A 24,782-nucleotide genomic window follows, 5' to 3' on the forward strand; every position below is an offset into this window, starting at 1 on the left:
CCTGGAAAATGGGATTAAGAACGTCTCTAGAGGGGATCCCTGGGTGGCTCAGTGGTTTAGCGCCTGCCTTTGGCCCAGGGCAGGATCCTGGAGTCCCGGGATCGAGTCCCGCATCAGGCTCCCGGTGCATGGAGCCTGCCTCTCCCTCTGCCTGTGTCCCCCTCTCTCTCTCATGAATAAAAAATAAATAAATAAATAAATAAATAAATAAATAAATAAATTCCATTAAAAAAAAAAAAAGAACGTCTCTGGAATTGCTAAGGTGATTAAATGAGGTAATGTATTAAAATACCTAGCACGGTGCCTGGCACATAATAGGTAGGTACTCAAGAAGTAACACTTCTTATTCCTCCCTCTGTGCCACCGCTCAGAACTGTAGAATGTCAGAGCCCAGAAGACCTCAGGAATCATCACTTCCCACTGTCTCCAGCACAAAGAGGGAAACTGAGGCCAGGGAAGGGTAGGGGTGCCGGGACCTAGACTGGAGTCCAGGAGTCCCGATCCTTCAGCCAGAGCGCCGCCCCCGCCGCCTGCGGCCTCTTCCAGACTCTTATCAGCACTCCCGGGTCCCCCAAGGGGCGGCGACCGGCCGGTCCAGGCTGGGCGGGACTCCAGGGGGTGCGTCCTGCCCGCCCCGCCCCGCCCCGCCCCGCCCCCGCTCGCGCTCCGGCTGGAGGCACGCGGGAGGCGGGGGGCGCTCGGCCAGGAGCCCGGCCGCCACGCTGCCCCTCGGTTTGCGGGTTCGCCTCCTAACGCCAGAGCGGGAGGGCTGCGGGTTCTCCTCTCAGCGCCGGAGCGAGCGACGTTCCCCGCCTGGGGCTGCCGGGGCCGCGTGGCCCAGGTGAGGGCTGTGCGGGGCGCGGGATCCAGGCGCAGGGGGAGGCCGGGGCGCGGTGAAGGGGGCCCGCCCGCTCCGGGCTCGCAGCGCTGCCCAGGTGGGTTCCCAGGGCTGAGTGTGTGTGTGTGATGTTGACGGTGTGTAAGACATTAGTATGAAATATGGGCAATGTGTGTGTGCTAAGCTGTATGCATTAGTCTGAGGGGGGGTGTGTATAGTGTAACCAATGGATTGTGGGGTGTGGCCACACGCAAGAGGTGTGTGTGGTACCTATCTACAGCTCTGGGTGACTGTGCCAGAGTAACCCAGGGGTTCCGTGTTGCCCTTGGTGTGTGCACACTGTGTGGCAGGAGCCACAGCACGAGGGTGCGTACGTGTGTGTTGCGCCTGTTTTGAGATGTATAATCTGCGCGTGCCACATCCGTGGTCCTGTGTGGTGTGCTGAGCCGGGTGATGGAAGGTGAGAAGCCTCTGTGTTGCCGTTTCCACCCACAGACTATTTTCCATGACCCTAGGGTGGTTCTTACTTTTCTACCCAGCACCCCTATAGGCTTGGAAGAATGAAAGTTCACCCCGGATCTGGGTGGAGGAAGTATAAACAGTCTCACGCTCTCACACACACACACACACGCACACAATCGTGCGCACACACACACACACACAGAGCTTTTTTGAAGTCTAATTTTTTTAATCTTTAGAATTCATGTGGATTTTGCATTCCTCTCTGTAATATTTCTGCATTTGTTTTATTTCCTTTTTTAAAAGATTTTATTTATTTATTCATGAGAGACACACACAGAGAGAGAGAGAGGTAGAGCCACAGGCAGAGGGAGAAGCAGGCTCCATGCAGGGAGCCCGATGTGGGACTCGATCTCGGGTCTGCAGGATCAGGCCTGGGCTGAAGGCGCCGCTAAACCACTGAGCCACCCCGGCTGCTCTCTGCATTTGGTTTAATGTAAAAATACTGTACTGATAAGTGAATTGACTCAAGGCTCAACAGGGTTTATCCTATGGTGGGAGTCCTCTGGCACCTGTAGAGTAGGAATCCCTTGTCTGTCCTCCAAACTGCGATGGCAGGGCTTTACACATCCTGGGGGAGTGTGGCAATGTGGTTGGTGTGGTTGTATGTGTGCAGCACTGTTGCGTTATGGGCAACTGGAGTCATGTGTCACTGTGGGTACTGAATGTGAAGGAAGGGGTCACAGTGATGTGGGGGTATAGTCCCCTCGGAGGGGACTATAGTGGGGTCTGTTGGTTATTTCGAGTCCAGCAGCAGGAGAGATGAGCTCCTGGGGAAGAGCCCTGACCATTAGTGAGATTCTGATGTTTTCTCCACTGGCTGGGCTGGAAGAGTCTGCAGGCCCCCTGGGGACCACAGGGAAGGGGGTTCTCATAGCAGGCTACCAGCTGGGACTATTGAGGTGGTTATGTTATCCAGGCTTGGTTAAATCCCAGCTCTGGCACTTTCTACATGTAGGACTTAGGTCAAAACCTCTCTGGACCTTAGTTTCTTCCTTTATGGAATGGAGACATTTATATATTTGCCTCATAGGGTCAGGGGATATAAGGATATAAAATGCTGGCACAATCTCCAGTACATAAAATCCCTTAATTGTTGGCGATAAAACTAAGTGCTGCTGATAAAACTATGATGGCTGTGATGGAGCCCCTACATAAAAGGGGTCCCTGCCTGCCTCAGGAACCTTGATTCCCACAGGAACAACTATTTCTCATGAGCTGGGCAGGTGGGAATCTGAGAGCCTTCCATTTAAGTGTGTCTAGGAGATCCATTCCTGTCCCCAATCTCCATCACAGTTTATTCTCAATGACTCTGTTTTCCTGGGAAGATACAGTCTGAAAGGGGAGGATGCCAAGTTTCTGGCAAGGCCTGGGATGGAGTGTGGAAGGGAGGCTGGGGTAAAGTGCAGGGGTGGCCACGGGTCTTGGATGGTGGCGCCTCTCTCCTGACAGACACTAGAGGAACAGTAAAATGCTGGCCTTGTGTGTGTGTGTGTGTGTGTGTGTGTGTGTGTGTGTGTTTGGGGACTGGCAGGGGCAAGGGTACCCTTTGCCTGGAATGAGGAAAGTCAAGAAGGGCAAGATCAGGGATGTTTGGTTCCTGGCCCCAGGCAGGCCCTGGGGGCTTGGGGGAGGCAGTGAGGTCAGCGTTAGAGCAGATGGGCCTGAGCTCCATGGTGAGCTGACCCAGGAGACCCCTGAAGTGGGGCTCTGTTTTGGGGAGGGGAATGTTTGCATTGGTGGAGCTAGAGCCCTTGTTCCTGATGACTTCATTGGGGCAGTTTAGAGAAGGTGCCTGGAGGCCTCAGAGGAGGAAGGGACATAGAAGGCAGTGTTGGGAGCTGTGGAAACATATTTGGGAGGGCACCTAAATATATCCACTGTGGTGGCGGGGTGCTGTGATGGGCTGGCAGTGAGGCTCGGGACAGAGCAGACGCAGACCAGTGTCCTCACTGTCCCCAAGCAGAGAGTGCTCGGGCTGCAGTGACCCTGTGTGCTGCTCCAGGAGGCCTGGAGGACAGAACCTTGCTGGGTAGTAGGAGACCTGGCCGGGCCCTGACTGGCTGGGGGGTAAGGCCAGCTGTCTCTTCTCAGCTGTCAGATTTCTTTTAATCCACAATTCCAGCTATAATCATTCGTGATTCTATAGCCCTTGCTCCAAGAATCTATAATCCCAAATCACACATTCCTTTTTTTTTTTTTTTAAGATTTTATTTATTTATTCACAAGAAGCAGAGAGAGAGAGACAGAGACAGAGACAGAGACATAGGTGGGGGAGAAGCACGCTCCCTGCAGGGAGCCCGATGTGGGACTCTATCCCAGGGCCTTGGGACTATGTCCTGAGCCAAAGGCAGACGCTCAACCACCCAGGAGTCCCTCAACTCACATATTCTTAAAGTCTATAATCTACGTTCTAACTTCCTGTGCCCCAGCTGTAACACTCCCTGATTCGAACTTAAATGTTCAAGGCTTCTGACCCTGGCTCTGGCAGCCTGACATTTGAAAGCTTATAAACTACCAGAGAAAATGTACCAGTGGTCACTTCTGCAGAATTGTTTGAGAAGCCCCAGGAAATCTCCCTCTATAGCCAACCACAAACATTGGAGCTGCTCTTCTGGGGTAAGAGAAGGTCCCTGGTAAAATGGCCACATGCTCCCTGGGATGAGTGACAGTGAACCCCGAGGCCCTTCCTCAACAGAACAATGGAGGTACTTGGAACTCATGGCTTTCAGGGAAGGGGGTGGCCCAGGAGAGAGTGCTTTGGATCAGAGGTTGTCATCATTCCCCTTGGTAGGAGGGAATTGTGGGATCACTGGGTTCCTGGAGGAGCCACAAAGAGGATGAAGGGAGAGGAAAAGAAATGGGACTGAGGAGATCCCAAAGGCAAACCTCACTATGTCTGAGACTCTCTAAGTAGCTTAGGTTATAGAGAAGACTCTTTTGGTGTTCCCATCATCAGCACCATTAATGCACAGCTGTGTTCAAACTCAGCATGGACTGGGGATTGGAGGGCTGAAGGCCAGTGCTAGTGTCAGTGGTATGACTTTGCACAAGTCACTTTCCCTCTCCAGAACTCACTTTGGTCCTCTGGCAGACTTGGCAAACTGGCCCACAGGACTAAAACTCCCTGACCTCTCTGCTACCACTGACGACAGCAGCACCATCGTGGCCTCCCGGGAATCCCTGGGCCAGACTATAAACAGTAGCTGAATGGGTGGGGAGAGAATGAATAAATGAATGATCAGATGAAGAGTTATGAAAATACAGCACAAGGCACCATGACTGTGATCTCTCTTCCCTCCTCCATGCTCAGCCTCAGCACACATGTGAGAAACTGGTCTCAGAACTCAAAGAACTGGGGGGCTGGTCCTTTGGAAGAACCCGGGATTGGCTGAGAGTTATGAGACTGGGTGGGGTTGGGGGGACTCCCTGCGTGTCACCCCTTGTCCTAGAGCGTTTCCACTTCCAGCCCAGCCCTCAGCCTGCTGATTCACAATGCTCTCTGTGATTATTTCCCCATGACCACCCCTCCACCCCCAAGCTGATGATTGAAGGAAGGAACTGTAGTTTCCGGTGCAGCAGTTCTGGAGGCTGGGTGGGGAGCAGGAGCCTCCCAGAGGCTGGGAAGAGCAGAGGCCAGGCTGTGTGAAGCAGCGTGAGGACGGGAGTGGCCCACATCTGGGCAGTATTAGCATGAATGAAGAGGGGACAGATAGCATACTCATACCAGCGCCTACTGTGTGAGGTACTGTGCCCAGTCCTTATCTGTGTGCTCTCTGTCCTCCAGCCACCCTAGCAGGGGCAAAGGTGTCAGATACATTCTGGGCTTCTTCCTCCATTTGGTGATCAAGCCCCACTGCACCTGTCTCCCAAATATCTCTCCAATGGTCCCCTTGTCTCCAACCCTGTGACTTTGGCTCAGCTCAGGAATCCTCACAGCCTCCCACTGCCAACCCCATGCTTCCCTCCCTTTTTATTTTGGCTTCCAGGAAGCTCAGCCACCATCTTCATCTAGATTTCTCTACCATTTTTTCTGCCCTGCCTCTAATAGGATCATTTGGCCCAAGTGGCTATTGTCTGTGCTGTCTCTAGCCCTGTAAGGACAGAGTTGTAAATTCTAAAACAAATCATAAGTAAAATCTGATATTTCCTAGATTCTTAGGAAGAGGTCCACTGGCTCCTTGAGGTTTTCACTTTTTTGTTTATTGCTTATCTTACCACACTGACTCTTACCCAGACATGGAGACGCTGGTGTAGTGGATTCACAATCCAAAGCATTGTGTTCAAATCCTGGCTCTACTACTACTAGCTATATGAATTTTGAGCAAGTTACCCAACCACTCAGTCCCTCAATTCCCCATCTGTAATACAGGGATGGTAATGGTGTGTACCTTATAGGGGTGTATGAGGATCGAACGAGATGTTATAAGCATTGTGTGTTTGCCTGCACAGTTGTTACCCGAATTGGCCTTTGCCATCTTGGAAAGGCCATCAGGAAGAGGGACTGGATCTGTATAGAATGTTCTATATCAGCGTTTCTCAAATGTCAATGTATGCCTGGATCTCTTAGGATCTGATTCAGTAGGTTAAGGTCGGGCCTTAGGGTGCATTTCTAACACACTCTCAGATGATGCCAATGCTCCTGAGTAAAGTTCACACTTCAGTCTGTGCCGTGAGGACTTGGGTCAGGCTATGGCTGGAAACCATGGAGGAGACCCAGAGCGCAGTGGAGGAGCCTGGGACTGGTACCAACCCACACCATCCTGAAGTTCTGAGGAAGCTAGACTCCAAGTCTGAGACAAGGACTGAGATGCTCTTCTTCACCACTAGGTCACTGACACTCAAAAGAGCTCAATAAATATAGATTGAATGATGAATGACTCAAAAATCTAGTGAAGGGGGGGCTCCAGGGAGGTGACTGGGCTCTCTCTACCTAGGAATGGTCCTGTCCCTGTTAGAACTCCTCTTTCCCACATTTTCCCCTTTAAGCTCCCATATTCAGAGTGATTAGTCTGTCTAAGGCCTCTTGAGCTGGTAACACACAGGCTGGTGACAAACAGGGCTGGGCAGGTTGAGGACCACACTCCTGAGAGGACCTTTGCTTGCTCCTCTGAGCATTCTAGGCAGGGCTTGTGTGGGATGGCTGAAGGGGATGGGCCAGACAAACCATCTTGTGTCTCCTTGGGGACCCCTTGGCCTTTCTGGGAGGAAGCCAAAGAAGGGCCTGGGCACCCAAGGACTCAGCTCTTCCCCCTCTGCCTCTTTCCTGGTTCTGAAAGATCTTTGTATGAAACTGGCTGTGGAGCTGATCAGTAGCCCTATGCAAGGCTGTATGTAAGTGCACATTTATGTGGGTGCATGTGTGCATGATGGGGATGGTGTGCCCCAGAGTGTGACAGGTGCCTGGGCATATGCATGTGTGTGGACCTGTGTGGGTTGTATGGGGATGTGTAGGGCCTGGGTGTGCGGGTGTGTAACAAAGAGGGATTGCACTCACTGGCACATGCTCCTTCCTCCTCTGCCAGTTCTCTGTGGCTCCTCTGTACTTCCCTATCATGGGAAACAGCAGACCCCAGGCTCTGGATAGAATGAGGTGCCCAGGTTGCAGAGAAGGAAAGCTGAGGTGCAGCAAGAGGGTCTAGCTTCCCCCTGTCTGAGGAGACCACCAGGCATGCTGCCTACAAGCCTCAAGTAGGGGTCAGGTCCCTTGGTGACCCCAGAGGGACCAGGTCTACCCCCTTAGCCTGGGGCCAGGTGGTCTCCTGTTTCAGAGAACTGAGGATTCCTCTTGGCTCCGGGGAGCAGCAAGGAGCCAGTGAGCAGTAGCCTTGGGTGCCTGGGATGTGCAGGACACTGCTCCTGCTGGCCAGTGGCTCATCACAGGCCTTCTCTGTGGTTGACTCATGTGGGCAGAAATGGCTTTATCTGACAGCTGGAGAAACCCAGATTCAGGAAGACGGGAGACTTTCCCAGTGGAGTAGCTGCAGCTGTACTGTGAGCCCAGCCCAGGCTGAGGAAGGGGGACCTTGAGACCTGGCTGGCAGTGGCTGCCTGGGGAGGGGACCCTGGAGGCAGGGTTCTAAGGTCAGCTTGGCCAGTTTGTGGCCAACACCTTACAATGAGGACATGGTGGGGAGGGGGATGTAAAATGTAAAGAGCTTGGCTATTGTACAGAGACTGAGGGGTTCCTGTTAGTGGTTGAGGGCAGGAGGGTGACTGTGGAGAGGTCAGTGCCCACATGCAGCAGAGGGTCCGAGGACCCAAGAGCCGGGGCTTTGGCCTTGGGCACACACCCAACATGAAGAGCCTACACCCAGAGCTAAGCTGGGAGGGCCTGAGCCTGAGTTAATCCTCTAAGCCTTCCTCCTCCTCTTGTGTAACTGCTTTTGTTCCTGGGGGAAAATCGAGAGCCTGCAGTGACCAGGAACCCCACAAATCTCCTGTGGTATCTGGGCCTGCCCGGGATTGTGGCAAAGATTGTCAAGCCTGGGAAAATGAAGCCTATGAACTGGAAGTTCACAGGAGTGGGCACATGTGTGCATCACATGCAGAGACACAGGCATAGGCAAACATGCATGGAACAAACGTACACACTCCAGGACTGCTCATGTGGACACACACATGTGCCACATACACACAGGTGCACGTGCATGTACATGTGAGTACATGTACATCTTTCAGGTCAGACCCACACATGGCTGACACCCCTCCTTTGCAGACATGCGTGTACCTGACGTTCATCTAGTTACATCCTCTTCCCCTGGGGGACCTGAGGTAGGGGATGGGTGACCCTTCTAACTACCTCAAGCCTTCACCTTCTCCTCCCAGAATTCGTTTTCCTGGACCTCCTAGCCTTGTCCCTTTCCATGTCTCCCTCCTCATCTTCTTACCACAAGGACACAGGAGAGGCTTTTCCTGTCAGCTGTTGGCCTGCTGGTTGGGAACAGAGGTGGTTTTATCTTCTCTGAATTTCTACTTAGTTCCCATCAAGCACCAAGGGCCTGCTCTGGGGGCTGTCTCAGGGTCCCCCAAGCATGAGGGGGCTATTTTTCAAACAAGCAAGGATGGTAAGGATATAACATCTCCTGTCACATGGGTAGCACCTAAAAGTTTGCAAACTGCCCTCTTTTTTTTTTTTTTAAGATTTTATTTATTTATTCATGAAAGACACAGGGAGAGAGAGAGGCAGAGACATAGGCAGAGGGAGAAGCAGGCTCCATGCAGAGAGCCCGACGTGGGGCTTGAACCCAGGTCTCCAGGATCACACCCTGGGCTGAAGGCGGCGCTAAACCGCGGCGCCACCGGGGCTGCCCAACTGCCTTCTTGACAGGGTCTTGCTTGTTCATTATGACAGCCCCGAGATATAGGTGCCTTCATTTCCTCCATGTGACAGCTTAAGAAACCGAGGCCCACAAAGGACCTGCCTGAAGTCCCACAGCAGGATGAGGGAGAGTTAACCAAAACCCTAGTCTCCTGAGCTTGCACTGGGGAGAAGTGGTTTCAGCCTCATGGGGCTTGGAGAACAAGATTGTGGCCTGTTCAAGCTGGGAGGATGGGGCAGGCTGCGACTACCAGGTGGGCCCAGTGGAGGAGCACCTCATACTCCTTTACCAGGAGTTGGCTGAGGGCATAGACAGCCCCTCATAAGTCGGCGCTCTGCCGTGAGGCTCAGCCCTGAGTCCACCCTTGTGGACATGCCAGAGGAGAAGGCAGGAGAGAGAACAAGGATACCTTCACCTTGTTGTGTGATCCAGGCTAGTGCCTTCATATCTCTGGGCCTCATGCCCTCTCAACAATGGGATACTAGACTTGAGTGGAAAATTTGGAGCCTTCAGAAGGCTTCCCCATGGTTGTGAGTAGATGCTCCATGCCAGAGACCTGGTGGCCCTGAACTAAGGCCTGTGCCCCAGAGCCCTGGCCTGCTTTTAAGATCCCCTGAGGCAGGGCCTGGCACAGAATGGGGACTTGGGGTTTGGGGTCTCCTCTGGACTGGGCAGGGGGTGGTGATGTGAGAAGAGGACCGGGCAACTCCAGATGGTGCCTGTCCAGCTTGGCTGAGATTGCAACCACATGGTTCTTTGCCCTTTACCCTTCCTTATGTTCCTCTATAGCATACTACCTGACCTGCTATGTATTTACTAAACTCGTTAACTAAAATATACTAGTCTCTCTGCTAGAATACAAGTAATACAAGGGCAAGGGCTTTGTTTTGTGTTCTCAAGTGCCTTGGACATTACCTGCACAGAGTAGGTGCCCAATAAGTACTTGTAAAAAACAGAAAGAAAGAAGAAAAAGAAAAAGAAAAAGAAAGAAAGAAAGAAAAGAAAGAGGGACGTGCCTGGGTGGCTCAGCGGTTGGGCGCCTGCCTTCGGCCCAGGGCATGATCCTGGAGACCCGGGGGTCAAGTCCCACATCAGGCTCCCTGCATGGAGCCTGCTTCTCCCTCTGCCTCTCTCTCTCTCTGTGTCTCTCATGAATAAATAAATAAATTCTTTAAAAAGAAAGAAAGAAGAAAGAAAGAAAGAAAGAAGGAAAGAAAGGAAGGAAGGAAGGAAGGAAGGAAGGAAGGAAGGAAGGAAGGAAGGAAGGAAGGAAGGGGACCAATCTTAGGGAGGGGGAGGAACTATCACAGCCACTCATCAAGCCCAAGCTCGAAGATGGATTAGAGCTGTTGAAGAGAATGGTGGCCTAGGCTCAGTTTTTCCCCCAAATCACCCTCAATCTGAGGAGCCATCCTTGGCCCTTAGCGGGAGCAGGTCAGAGCTAGAATCAGAGCTGTAGACACCAGAGCTATTAACTTCAGGGTCTCGGCTTCTTTTAATGGATCTTCCAAGCACTGTTAAGAAAACCAGGTCCATTGTTCCTGGTGGCATCAAGAAGCAGGGCCAGGACTCTCTCCAGATCTTTCTGAGAAAGGCCAGGACAGGGCTGAGAGGTGGGGTGGAAAGGAGGGGGAGAAAATGGTTACTGGCAGGTGCCTCCCTATGCCAAGCCTGGTCCTTAAATGCTCTGTCTCAGGTGTTCATCCCAACAGCCCTCAGGCTAAGTGAGTGATACCCACTCCGCAGGTCAGCACACCTAGAGGATGAAGTGACCACTCACAACTGGGTAGTAGTTGAATGAGCTCAAATGTTCTTGGGATTTGAGCCCCAGCCCTGCCTCTTGCCAGCTTTGTGCTGTAGCAAGTTACTTCCCCTCCTTGATTTCTTGGTTTCTTGCTACCTCCTGCGACTTCTGTGAAACACGCACGTGACAATTCGTGGCATAGGAACTGACTAGCTAGAGGGATTGGTCTGGGAGTCAGAATTTGCTCCAGCACTTCATGGACCAACGTGGAACTCACTAACCCCTGGGTGAGTGTTCTGTGTCAGTACCTGAGCCCCTACCTCCTCTTAAGGCCTTGTGCACAGTCCACTGTGGCTCATCACAGGCTGGAGTGGGGTGGGAGAAGACTTTGGGGTCCTCCTCCCTTCCTTGTCTTGGTTGCACCTAGAGCCTGCAGCTGCACAGGGCAGAGGAGATGGGGACATAGGGACTGAGCAGGGCGTCAGTGGAGGGGTGGAATAGTAAAGACAAAATTGGGAGCCACATCATAGGTCTGGTTTGGAGTCTTAAGTAGCACAGGACAAGTTCCCTCTCTGGGCCTCAATGTTCACTCTATAAAATGGGGATAACACAATCTCCTCCTGAGTATTTGAAAACTGTTAGATGTTCTATGCTAGTGAGGATCCTCCAGGGAGGAGCTGGGCTCTGGGAGCTTATGGTGGGAGAGGCTAAGAAGGATTAGGTGGCCAGATGGGAGTACACAGAGAAGGCCCTTGGGAAACTCTTGCCTCTCCTATCCCAGCTAAGTCTCAAGACAGCCTAGAGCTGACCCCTTGTGACTGGTGGGGAAAGTGAGTTCTTGAGTCCAAGTGAACTGCTGAAGGAGGGTGAAGTGGGGTGAATGAGTAAATCTGGGGAAGGAAGCTGGGTTAAAACTTTCCTGAGGTTTCTGCTGTTGTTCAACTCCTGCTGACACCTCAGGGGTGGGGTTAGGGTGGGTGGGTGGAGATAGGAACTGAGGCAGCACAGCCCTGGGATGGGCCCTGGATGCGTCCTGAAGATGCTTGGGATTCATCTATCTTGCCTGCTCCGGAAAGGTTCGCAATTCACGGACAATCTCTCCACCCATCCACCTCAAATGATATGATAAATGAGAAGGCTCTTTGCAAACTCTAAAGTGCTGTGCCTCTGAGGGTAGATGTGATGTATGTGCAAGCCCCTGGGTATGTACGCACAAGTGAGAATGTGCAGCTTGTGAGTGTGTGTGCACATGTGTGCAATGTGTGTGCATGTACATGTTCCCCTGGCCTGGCTGGGTGGGGTAACTCCACGCTGCCCAAGGCTCCCTGCTTGGCTAGGTATTTGTCTCCTCTAAATTTCTTAAAATCTTGTTTTGTGTGTGTTTCCTCACTGTTTCTGAGTTTACCCAAAAGGGGGCAGGCCATGGTCCAGAAACCTAGCAATTATCTCTGAGTCTGGTGACTCTTCTTCCCTCCTGCCCTCCCTCACCTCATCCTGTGGCTGTCTCTAGAGGCCTGGCTGCCTGGCGTTCCCAGCATGGCCTGGTCTGCAGAGCTGGGACCTTGCCTGGCTCCTCTGTGGTGGCTGACCAGCCACCCACTTTTCCTTCCATGACTCTATGCTGGCTGCTGTCATATCATTATCCCATTGACTCTAAACACCATGTGGCACCCTCCAGAGGTCCTCTTACTATTCCAGTTTTACCAGTAGGAAATGAAGTGCTAGTGAGGGGAAGTGGCTTTACCAGAGTTATCCAGCCAACTAGTGGCATTTCTGGAGTCTCAACCCCTGCCTAACTCTAGAGACGTTATTCTTAACTCTTGTGACTCACCTAGCGGGCATGTGCTGGCTGGTTGTCTGGATGAATAAATGAATGAAAGAACGAATGAATTGCTTGGTCAGTATTGAGCTGAAAGAGCAGGTGAAGTGATAATAACAATGGCTGCCATTTATTGAGCACCTACTGTGTGCTGAGTGCCCCAAAGCACTTAGATTGAGCCAACGAATACAACCAAGATTATTGTTACTGCATTTTGTAGTTGAGGAGGCTGAGGTTCAGAGAGGTTAAAGTGTGGGACCTGGGATTAGAATTTGTCCTCCCCAGAGGAGGGATGAGTTGGCAGGGTCTGGCGACTGGTGCTCACTGTAGCAGAGGCCAGACAAGACTCTCAGGAAGCTGTGTCTACAAGGTTCTCCCCAATGACACTCCACCCCACCCCTCTGGTCCTGGGGCCATTTCCGCATTTTTCTCTGAAATGGGTTTCTATTTCAGTCTGAGGTGGTACTGCTGGCCCAGCTCTTCCTCTCTGACTGTTGGCATGTCTGGTAAAGGGCCAGAGCCACAGCTTGGGCAAATGGAGATATCCTTCTGTTCCCCCAGCACTAGGGCTGGCCAAGTCATTAACAACTCCCATGAAAGGGCAGGCCCGTGCAAGATGCAGCTGTAGGTCTATGGAGATGGCCTAGGCTAGGTCTGTGGCACCTGTGCTGGATGCCAGGGACCCAGGAATGAGTAGATACAACTTTCCACTTAGCCAACTTGGGACAGGTGCTGAGGCCTGGGTGGGTTAAATCTATAGTTGGGGGCAGAGCCTGGCATCCTGACTCCCAGGGCAGTACTTGTTTGGGGAACCTGGGACAGAGTGAGGACTATTCTGTGGCCTCAGGAGTGAGCTGACCTGTGGTGTCTAGGAGTCAGATCTCAGCTTAAAGGGATGACATAGTCTCTGTCAAGCTGGTGGGTTGAGAACCAGCCATTCAGGTCAGCAAAGTTTCCTGAGCATCTCCTATTAAGGAGCAGAGGTTGGGGGAACACTCTGTACAGGAAAAAGAAATCAGATGTTGAAATCCCAGCTGGGTTTTGTTTTTTTTTTAAGATTTTATTTATTTATTTATGAGAGATACAGAGAGAGAGAGAGAGAGAGAGGCAGAGACACAGGCAGAGGAAGAAGCAGGCTCCATGCAGGGAGCCCGATGTGGGACTCAATCCCAGAAATCCGGGATCACGTCCTAAGCTGAAGGCAGAGGCTCAACTGCTGAGCCCCCCAGGCATTCCCCCAGCTGGGTTTGAATCTAGGCACCAGCATTTGCTGGCTGTGTGATCTCAGACAAGCTATCTAACTTCTTGGAATTTCAGTTTCCCTACTTGTAAACTGGGGTGATAGAGCTACCTGACCAACTCATGGAGTGGTAAACAAGATAATGCACATAGCATTACTGTAAGTTCTTAGGAAGTTTTAAATCACTCCCCTCCTCACCCTAGGAGGAGATACTTCTTTAGGCAGCAGCTATTCTGATGGTTGATGTAAGAGACAAAATTTATAAGATGTAAGGATGAACACTTCAGATTTGCCAACATTTGACATTATGGGGCACAGTCTCATTTCTCATATCACAAAGGGGAAACAGAGATTTGGAAAAGCTGATGTGTGAGGTAGCCGGAAATGCCTCTGTTATAAAAAGTTGCTGGAATAAATCCAACAGCCCCCAACCTGGGTCTCCTGACAAAGCCGGAAACCTCCCTGTCGTCTCCCAGCCTTAGTGAGATTCACTGAGGACTTACTTTGTGCCAGGCCTACACCACAGCTTTATTATAGAAGTATCTTTACATACAGTAACTACAACCATGAAAGGCGAATACTGTAACTTATGTTTAATAAGTGAGGAACCTGAGACTGGGAGAGTCGCATAGATAATAGAAGCAAAGGGAGGAGTCTGACCCAGGAAAGTCTAGCCTTGAAACCCATGACTCTCCTATTCCGTGGGGTACTTGTTCCATAAAAGTTGTCAGGCTTCAGATCAGAAATACATAAAATAAGATGGTAAAATGTGAATGACAACATGAAAAAGGAGTAATTAGGAAAATATAAATCAAAATCATAATATAATACCACTTTATACCCATTAGGGTGGCTATAATGGGGCAGACAATAGCAAATGTTGGGGGGAGAGTGGGGAAATTGGAACTCTCATACATTGCTGCTGGGAATGTGAAATGGTACAGCCACTTTGGAAAATAGTTCGATGACTTCTCAAAAATTTCAATGTAGCATTACTATAGGACCCAACAATTCCTCTCCTAGGTATATACCCAAGAAAATTGAAAACATATATCCACACAAAAACTTATACACAAATGTTCATAGCTGTGTCATCCCTAATAGCCAAAAAGGGGAAACAACCCAAAATGTTCGTCAACTGATGAATGGAGAAACAAAACACGGTACCCTCCAATGGAATATTATTCACCTGTAAAAATGAAATTCTGATCCATGCTACAGCATGTATGAATCTTAGACATTTTGCTAAGTGAAATAAGCCAGAAACAAAACGGCACATATTATATGATTCCATTTACATGAAGTATCCAGAATGGGCAAACCCATAAATACTGGAAGTTAGTAAGTAATTTCCACAAGATGGAAGGAGAGAGGAATGAGAAGTGCTAATGGTACAAGATTTCTTTTGCACAATCTTGTGAATATGCTAAAAGCCCCTGAATTATACACTTTGAAAGTGTGAATTTTATGGTAGGTGAATTACATATTAATTATTTAGAAAACAGAAGCAGAAACATACAGGATCCACTGAAGGTTGAGACTAATGTGGATGCTAAGGTGGAAACACAGGGAAATTCGACCATGAGCTTCCTGGCAGCTGGAACAAAGAGGCAGAAGCAACCTCCCAGAGAAAGAAAGTGCCAGCTCCTGAGGAAAGCCAACTCTTCCAGGGCTTCACTCTTGGGCGAGATTCCTACAAGCCTGAGTTGGCTGACTATCATAATAAATTATCGAAACACAAATTTCCTACATCTCCCACCTGAGGTTCTGATGCAAGTAGTATCCAGAACTGTGAATGGCCTGTGATTTTACCATACATCCAAGCCGACAGGTTAGCCTACTGCATTTTCATGGATGCTGGTAGAAGACACCTGGATGAAGAACTTTGTTGGGGATGAAGAACTTTGGTTCTTCTGGTGGGAAATGAAGGAACAGAAGCAGGGAGAATGTGAGTATTAGGACTGGTTCATCAAGCCCCAGTTCCCACAAGGCAATAGGACATGAGGCCAGATAACACCTGCACACATGATGGGTTGCATTCCAAGAGAGGAGCCTGGACCTGAAGCAACTAGAATCTTTTATAATGGGCAGTCAGCCTGCCTGACCTTTGGCCCAGAGGAAGGCATCACCAAATGTGTAGGGTTTTTCCCTCCTGACGTCAGCCAGCTCTGACACCAACTCTGAAGTGTAGCACAGACCTCATAGGTCAAGGGCTCCGTCCCACAGGACAAGACTGCCCCGACCCCCATTCAGATGCCAGTCACAAGTCCTAGACTTCTGCTTCTGACTGACTGGCTTCCTTCAACCCCCATCTCAGGTTTGATAATTTGCTTGAATGGCTCACAGAACTCAAGAAAGCACTTCATTGAACTAATACCAGATTATTATTATTATTATTAATTTTTATGATTTTATTTATTTATTTGAGAGAGAGAAAGAGAGAAAACATGATCAGAGGAGGGACAGAGGGAGAAGCAGACTCCCTGCTGAGCAAGAAACCTAACACGAGGCTCAATCCCAGGACTCTGGGGTCATGACCTGAGCCAAAGGCAGATGCTTAACCCACTGAGCCACCCAGGAGTCCCCTATAGATTATTATAAAGGATACAGGAACAACCAAATGGAAGAGATGCATAGGGCAAGGTATAAGGGAAGGGGCACCATCTTCCCAGCACTCTGATGTGTTCACCAACCTGGCAGCTCTCCAAACCCTGCCATTTTGGGTTTTTTATGGAGACATCATTGTATAGGCATGATTGCATAAATCACTGGCCATTGGCAACTGACCCAATCCCCAGCCCCTTTCCTTTCCCTGGAGATTAGAGAGCAGGGCTGAAAGTTCTAAGTTTCTAATCAAGATTTGTTCTTTCTGGCAACCAGCCCCCATCCTGAAATCATTCAGGGGCCTGCCAAGAGTCAACTTATTAGAACAAAAGATGCTCCTATCATGCAGGAAATTCCACAGAATTTAGGAGCTCTGTGTCAGGAATCAGGGACAAAGACAATATATACATATATTTTTTAAAGATTTATTTATTTTAGAGAGAGTATGAGTCGGGGGAAGTGAAGAGGGAGAGACAGAATCTTTTTTTTTTTAATTTTTTTTATTTATTCATGATAGGCACACAGTGAGAGAGAGTGAGAGAGAGGCAGAGACACAGGCAGAGGGAGAAGCAGGCTCCATGCACCGGGAGCCCGACGTGGGATTCGATCCCGGGTCTCCAGGATCGCGCCCTGGGCCAAAGGCAGGCGCCAAACCGCTGCGCCACCCAGGGATCCCGGAGAGAGAGAATCTTAAGCAAACTCCCCACTGAGGGCAGAGCCAGACCTGAGGCTCGATCCCACAACCCTGAGATCATACCTGAGCCAAAACCAAGAGTCAGCTGCTTAACCGGCTGAGCCACCCAGGTGCCCCTCAAAAATATATTTCTTATACTACATATAAAAATTACCATTTTAACCTTTTTGAATGCACAATTTAGTGGCATTAAGTACATTGTGTGTAACCCATAACTACCATCCATCTCCAGAACTTTTTTGTCATCCCAATCTGAAACACTGTACCCACTAAATAACTCCCTATTTCTCTCTCTCCAGCCCCAAGTACCCAGTATTCTTTCTGTCTCTATAAATTTGACCATTTTAAGTTCCTCACATAGATGGAATTATATAGGATTTGTCCTTTGTATCTAGTTCAGTTCACTTAGCATAATGTTTTCAAGGTTCACCCATGTTATAACATGTCAGAATTTCCTTCTTTTTTAAGGCTGAATAGTGTTCTATTGTATGTATAGACCACTGTTCATTCATTCTTCTGTTGATGGACATTTCGGTTGTTTCTACCTTTTGGCTATTTTTTTTTTGTTTTTTATTTTATTTTATTTTTTTTAATTTTTATTTATGATAGTCACACACACACACACAGAGAGGCAGAGACACAGGCAGAGGGAGAAGCAGGCTCCATGAACCGGGAGCCTGACATGGGACTCGATCCCGGATCCCCAGGATCACGCCCCGGGCCAAAGGCAGGCGCCAAACCGCTGCGCCACCCAGGGATCCCCCTTTTGGCTATTTTGAATAATGCTACTGTGAACATTGGTGTATACCTATCCTTTTGAGTCTATTTAAAAATAAGTTTCAATTATTTTTAGCTTGATGTGAAATTGCTGGATCTTATGGCCGTTCTAGGAGTTTGAGTTCTATGAGTTTGTTCGTTTGTTGTTGAGAAACTGCCAAACTGTTTCTCAAAGCAGCTGTACCATTTTACATTCCCATCAGCAATGCAGGAGGGTTCTAGCATCTCCACGTCCTCACCAGTACTTGCTATTTCCTGTTTTTTTTTTTTTTTAATAGCCATCCTAATAATGAGTGTGAGGTGGTATCTCATTATGGTTTTGACTTGAATCTCCCTAATGATGAGTCATGTTTAACATTTTTTTCTTGAGCCTATTGGCCATCTGTATGTCTTCCAAGGAGAAATTTCTATTCAAGTCTTTTGACATTTTTTGAATTAGGTTGTTTGGTTTTATGTTGTTGAGTTGTGGCAGTTCTTTGTGTAATGTGGATATTAATCTTTTATCAGATATATGATTTGGAAATCTCTCCCAATCTCCAGGGTTGCCTTTTCACCCTGTTGATAGTACTCGTTGATGCACTAAAGTTTTAAATTTTGATGAAATCCAATTTATCTGGGTTTTGTTGTTGTTGTTGTTGTTGTTATTGCCTGTACTTTTGACATCATATTGGTCAGGGCTGCTTTGATTGCAAGTGACAAATGTAACTGATGTAGGCAAGAAAGATTTTAGTTACTGTAAAGAAAAAATTGAAGGTAGACCTAGATCAGGTCTGGTGAAAGCTAGCAGCTACAATGATGCCATCAGCATTTTGTATCCTTTCTACTTGCTTCCTACGTTCTCCTGCAAGTTCTTCCTAGAAGCACTAGGCTTCCATGGCCCTCACAACTAATATTCCTACAGAAAAGGGGAGAGAACCTTTCATACTGGTTCCATCAAAATTCACGGAGCAAACTTTTTTTAAAATTTTTTTTTATTTATGATAGTCACAGAGAGAGAGAGAGAGGCAGAAACATAGGCAGAGGGAGAAGCAGGCTCCATGCACCGGGAGCCCGACGTGGGATCCGATCCCGGGTCTCCAGGATCGCGCCCTGGGCCAAAGGCAGGCGCTAAACCGCTGCGCCACCCAGGGATCCCTCATGGAGCAAACTTTGATTGGTTTCCCCTGAACAGGGGTCTGTGTGGATGCTTTAACGATCAGCTCTGGGTCAGGTGCCCACTTGGAGTGGACAAAATTTCCATGCAATGGGAGAAGGAGCTCCCCATAGCAAGAGATGCTTGACAGGCAATCATTCTTCCCTAGAAGAGGTCTCGGAAAGGACATCCCTCACCTCAGGCTTCCCATGGGGAGCACCGAGAGAAGTAGAAGAAATCCTTTTAGTTGCTCCCTGCAGACTTCATTCCCTGGCGGAAGCCCTGTGACTGGTGGGAGGGTGAACCCCAGCAAGCTGGGTCCCAGGCAGGTTGGGTGGAGAATGGAGGGGCTGGATTTCCTTGGCACCTGAGAACCTCCCTAATCAAGCCCTAATGTATATAGTAGGAGCTTAGAATATGTGCCTCTGTAGCCAGACTTCCCGGCTCCTAGTCCAGTAGCTGTTCTTTCTACTTGTGCTACATTGGGTAAGTCAGCTAATGTCTCTGTGGCTTGGTTTCCCCACTCGAGGTACTAAATGGAGGTAATACCAATCTTATCTCACAGGGCCATTATGAGGATTGAATGGAGTATGGTACATCTGGCACACAGTAAGTGTTCAATAATTTTATCAATAGTAGTATTAGTTTGCCTCTTTTCCAACTGCATTTGCTGATACACCAGCAGCTCCAACTATGTTCAGCATCCCTCAACATGCCTCACCGAGTCTCAGCCCATTTCTGCCTGAAATGCCTTTGCCTCCATGTACACTTGGCCATTTCATTGCTGCCTCCTCCACTGAGCCTTCCTTGTCTGCAGAACCATCCCTCCCTGCCGGGACTCCCGCAGGACTCCAGAGCACCGATGGCTGCCTCAGATTATGGGGCTTCAGGTGCCTCATCTCCACTGAGCTCCTGAGGGTAAGAACTGGATCTTCTCTGTCTGTGAGCTCACAGAATAAGTCTGCCAGCAGCCGATGTGAAGAGAAGGCAATCCAGGGGTGGCAGAAAGAGTACTGAGTGAGGAACAAAGGTCTCAAACTGAAAGTAGCTCTGGGCCCCGGAGGTTGCATGTAAGGGCCAAGGGTAAGTGCTAAGAACAGAGATGTCAGCGAGGCCCTGGTTTGCCTTAATCGTCAGGCCCTGAGGAACCATAAAATTCTTAGGCAGGGGAGTGGTGAGGTCAGATTTTTGCTGAGCCAAGATCCCTCTGGCTGAGGATATGGAAGACAGAGCAGCGGGTAGATACGGTCTAGGTTGAGGTGGGGACCACAGGATGAGACAAAGGGACAGTTTGACAGATGTAAGGATGGAACACAAACAGGGCTTGGTGGTTGATTTCAAGTAAGACCTCAGACTTCCCACTAGGGAAGTGGCAATGGGCATGCCCTGCCCCACTGGTCTCTGTGGGTGAGACTGAAGGATGGCAGGCACCTGGCACTGACTACTTTAAATAGTAACCGTATCTCCCATGTAGTCCCATATACTCCCCCAAGCCCATGACCTTCCCTGGGTGGGGTCCAAGTCAAGCACAAGCCCAGACACTGAGGAGGCTTCATCATATCTATAAGCTCCAGGGACCAGAACTGGGCCTCTTCACCCAGCCCACCCTGGGAAAGCTGGTGGGGCTGGGCACAGGAGTGGGGCCTGGCTGAGCAGTGCTGATGAGATCATCTGACTCCCTTGGGCAGGGTGGGACCAGCCCAGGCCACAGTTCCCTGGAGCAGATGGCATATGATTTCTTCCTGTTTTGTCCTCCTCAGCTGTGCCTTGCAGAAACACAGGCTGGTATGGAAGGGGGAGTGCCCCCAGGGAACAGTGCTGGGCACAAGGACCAGGGCAGGGCCAGACTCTTGTGCTGTAGGAGCTCCAGCCCTCACCAGCTGAGTCTCCTCAAGAATCATGAATCCAAAAAAAAAAAAAAAAAGAATCATGAATCCAGGTGCCCACTGACAGGGCCAGGACTAGGACCCAGGTATCCCATCTCCCACGCCTGACACACACTCAAGGCCCAGAGAGCCATGTTTATTGCAGGAACCAAATGCCTCTCTTCTCTGGGCCTCAGTTTCATCAGCTGCAAAATGGGTGTAAAGTGGAAGAGAGAACCCAAGAAGCTCTAAGTTTTCTCTCCCCATATGGAAAGAAGAGGGTCTACATGGGCCTGACAGTTGGAGCAAGTTATCATCTGGACTCTTCAAGTACCCAGGAGAGGAGAGTCAGACTGAAACAGCAGCTTTGGGAACAGGGTACAGGGGCAGAAGGCTCCGCATGGACTCACTTCAGGGCTATAGGCCATCCTCTTGTGTGCTCTGGGCCTCAGATTCCTGGCTGTGACCCTAGGATAAGACCAGACCAGGGCATCTCTGAGAACCTTCACCCCACCCCAATCTGTCTTTTTAGCACCCTGGTTGTCAGGGCTTGTGAAGAGGTGTGTGGAAGAGAGTTGAAAGGCTGCTGTGAGCCTGGCATTCAAGGACTCTGATTTGGCCTGCTATGCCAGCCCCAGAGCCAGGACCCTACTGTCTCTGACCTGGACTTTCACCATATCCAATCCTATCCTCCATTCAACAGCACAAGGGACCTCCTAATCTCAAATTTGGTCACACCTCTACCCTGCGTTACACACCATCGAGGGCTCCTTGGTTGGCACCCACAATACAGAGGCCAAATTTGTAGCCTGGCATTTGAGGCCTGTTGGGACCTGGCTCTGGTGATCTCTCAGCCTCCCCTCAAGCAAACTCAAACACTTGCAGTTACCCTATGACCTCATATCTCCAGAAGGCCTCTCTGCTAAGAACACTCTCCCCTTTCCTGTCCACATTCCACCAAAGAATCACCTTCTCCAGGGATCCTTCCTTGATACCCCAGGCAGGGATAGGAGCCTGTCTTTCTGTATCAGATGAAGACCCCTCATCTGTCTTTTCCACCAGCTGGAGCTCCTCAAAGACAGGGGCCAGAGCCCATTGAAGTTCCTATCTTTTGTAAGGCTTCCTGCAAATAAATATCAAGAGTGAATGAATGAATGAATGAATGAGTAAATAAGCAAAGGCTATAAGTGAGGCCGTTTCTCAGCTGGACTATGATAAAATTGTGAGTGGTAATAGAAACCCCATGGAGTGAATACCTACTTGCTTTAGATACTGGGCTAGGTGTTTCAGATCCATTACTTCATTTGAACCCCAATAGTACTCTGAGGTGGGTATAATTATCTCTATTTCATAATTAAGGACCCTGAGGCTCAAAGAGATAAAATCACTGCTATGAGCTCTGGAGCCAGCACAGAAACCAGGCCTGAGAGGTGCCAAGTTCTGCAGATGGAATAGCGATGTGTGGCAGAGGGGTACAGATGCCAGGAGCAGGTGGTTGGATCTAACAGACCTTGGGTGGGGGATTGGTCGGGGGGAGTGTATGGGACCACATGGGAGAAACCCCATTAACAGGGTTTGAAGAACTCTGGGTTTTCCAGGGAGCTCTGAGCAGAGACCTGTTCTAGAATGAATCCTCATATTTCCTATAATTGGGGTGAGGCTGGGGGTAGCTTGGGGAAGCTTTTGCCCACCCCCCCACCCCCGCTCTGTGATCAACAGCCCTTACTATTTTGTGATGCTTTCTCAAACACATGTCATGAGGGATGTCAGAGTGTCAGTCCCCTCATCTACCCCCTCTAGAATCCCTAGCTGCCACCTAAACACATGTTCTGGAGGTGCTACTGCCCAGCCTGGGCCCCACTCCAAATTCCCAGAAGAGCCTGGGCCCATTCCTGGAAGCCTCAGAGACAGTTCCCCTCCCCTAGCCCTGTACCATCCTCGGGTGTGGGGGATGTCAAACCCAAGTGACCTCACAGTGGCCTGTTTTTTCCCAAGCCCTGTTATGTCAAGATCACTTCTGAGATTTCCTTGGGATAGAGCTCAGATGGTCACTGAAGCCAGCCTCACCTAGAAACATAGGGTGCCCATCCCTCTTCCCAGAGCTGGCCCAAAGGTTCCGTAATGTGCTCGGCCCTGGGAAGACTGTAGGAGTGTGAGAAATGAGGGCAGAGAGGGAGGATAGGAGGCAGAGGACTCCTGGACAAGCCAGACTGTGAAGGAAGAAGCACAGCTGGAGGCACTGGAGGATGGGGAGTTGTGGGCTGAGGAGAAGGACTGGGCAGAGGGAGGGATCAGCACTGCAAGAGACTGCCTGGGGCCCAGGAGGAATGAGAGACCACAAACAGATTCGAGTTTATTTAGGTGGCCAGGACGTTGAAGGAGGCCCCTCCAAAAGGGCACTCTGCTCTGAAGGAGGAGTTGAGGGCTGCTGGGGTTGAGGGAGGGCTGACAAGAAAGATAGGACAAAGGCTTGGAAGAGATGAGAGAGGGACCACTCCAGGACAGGCAGAAACTGCGGGACTCAGCCAAGTGGAGACTCGGCTCTCTGCTGAGTCGCATCCTCCAGCCACACTCACCTCCACAGTGCAGGGCCAAGCAGTCTGTCAGTGCTGGGAACGAGGGGTGCAAATGGACTGCCTGTGTTCTCAGGAACCCCAGTTCCTGAGGTAGAGCTCCAGGCTGGCAAGGGAAGGGAGAGGGGCCAGGAAGATGCTGGCCCAGGGTGCTGGAGGTCTCCAAATCAGAGGCCCTGGTGCAGAGGGAGAGTTGGTGACGAGGCTGGGAGGCTCCAGGAGGACAGCAGGATGGAACAGAGCCAGTGTGGGGGGAGGGGTGAAAGTGCCAGGAAGACCTCTGGCAGGGCAGGAGGGAGAAGCAGGCAGCTCAGAGCCACCAGGCCATGTCCTGCTCACCCTCCTCAGCTGGGACCATTCACAGCCAGAATCTCACATACACAGCCAAATAGAGGCAGCCCCACAGATGGCTTTGAAGTCTCTATCAGCCCCTTATCTCCACTAAACATACTGTAAGTATAAACTATAGTTTGTGATACAAGCATAACATCAAGCTTAGTCCTCTATGGCCCCAGTCAGATTTCTGCCCCTAAGTCTTCTCTGCGGAGACACTTTTTTTTTTTTTAAAGATTTTATTTATTTATTCATGAGACACACAGAGAGAGAGAGAGAGAGAGAGAGAGGCAGAGACACAGGCAGAGGGAGAAGCAGGCTCCACAGAGGGAGCTGATGTGAGACTCGATCCCGGGACTCCAGTATCATGCCCTGGGCCAAAGGCAGGCGCTAAACCACCTGAGCCACCCAGGGATCCCCTGCGGAGACATTCTTGAGTCAACCCTAGAAAATCATCCACCCATCTACCCATCCATCCATCCTTCCAAAAAGTATTTATTGAGTACCTTCTATGTGTCAGGTACCATCCTAAGCACTGGAGATACAGTAGTGAATAAAACATAAACAAAACATAAACACCCCCTGCCCTGGTGGAGTTTATGTTCTGGTGGGAGGAGACAGACAATAAGCAAACAAACAAAATCATATGTTAAAAAATGATAAATGCTATGGAAAAAAATACAGTAGAGAAGGGGGTAGGAAGTGTGCACATTTAAGGTGGGAAGTTGCAATTTTAGCTAGTGTGGTAGGGGAAGAACTCGGGGAGAACATATTGTTTGAGTGGCCACCTGAAGGGGGTGATGTCTGTCCAGTGTTCCTCACACACACACCACGTGCAACAGTGCGCTCTGTGGCAGGAACTGCCTGTGTCATTGCTGACCTCCTACATTACGTTCTGAGCCAGGTGGTTGCCCTTCTTTCCTCCTCCCAGGTCACTCCTCAGATGCCTACAAAGCATGGCTCCTCCCACACTGGGTTGGCCACAAATGGGACCCCTGTCCTACATGCTTGACGTTTGAGGGTGACGATTTGGGATTTGGTGGAAGATACTCCAGCTGATTGGAAGACCACCACTGACCGGTGGCCTTGGCAAGACACTAAGCTCTGGCAGGGGGTTGTTCAGTTTTGTTCTCCCAAAATGGTAAGAAGAGACCATGCCCCCCTTACAAGTACCAAGCAAAGGGTTTTGTCTACAGATTTGGAAATGGTCATGGCTCCCTGGCTTCCTGTCTGGCTTATGAGCTCCACCATGAAGGTTCCTGGGCCTGGACAAGAGCACTGAATTTGGAATTTGGAATGAAGACCAGCTGATGAATAGTTAT

General features: G+C 49.9%; 1 protein-coding gene across 10 annotated transcripts in view; it reads left to right on the forward strand.

The window, feature by feature from the left end:
• The first annotated feature begins 636 nt into the window (after window positions 1-636).
• The window catches only part of P2RY6 (pyrimidinergic receptor P2Y6), a 37,288-nt gene continuing 13,142 nt past the window's right edge, over window positions 637-24,782 (forward strand). For 2 of the 10 annotated variants that reach the window (XM_072794493.1, XM_072794503.1), the window contains exons 1-2: window positions 650-841; window positions 19,255-19,298. In XM_072794493.1, coding sequence (XP_072650594.1) covers window positions 19,273-19,298 — 26 coding nt within the window. In that variant the 5' untranslated portion in view covers window positions 650-841; window positions 19,255-19,272. Of the gene's footprint in view, window positions 936-10,619; window positions 10,711-19,254; window positions 19,299-19,506; window positions 19,608-24,782 lie in introns of those variants that run through there. The other 8 variants (XM_072794498.1, XM_072794502.1, XM_072794496.1 and 5 more) reach the window with 8 other exon arrangements.

This window comes from Canis lupus, chromosome 23 (genome assembly GCF_048164855.1).
Source record: "Canis lupus baileyi chromosome 23, mCanLup2.hap1, whole genome shotgun sequence".
NCBI classification, from domain to species: Eukaryota; Metazoa; Chordata; class Mammalia; order Carnivora; family Canidae; genus Canis; species Canis lupus.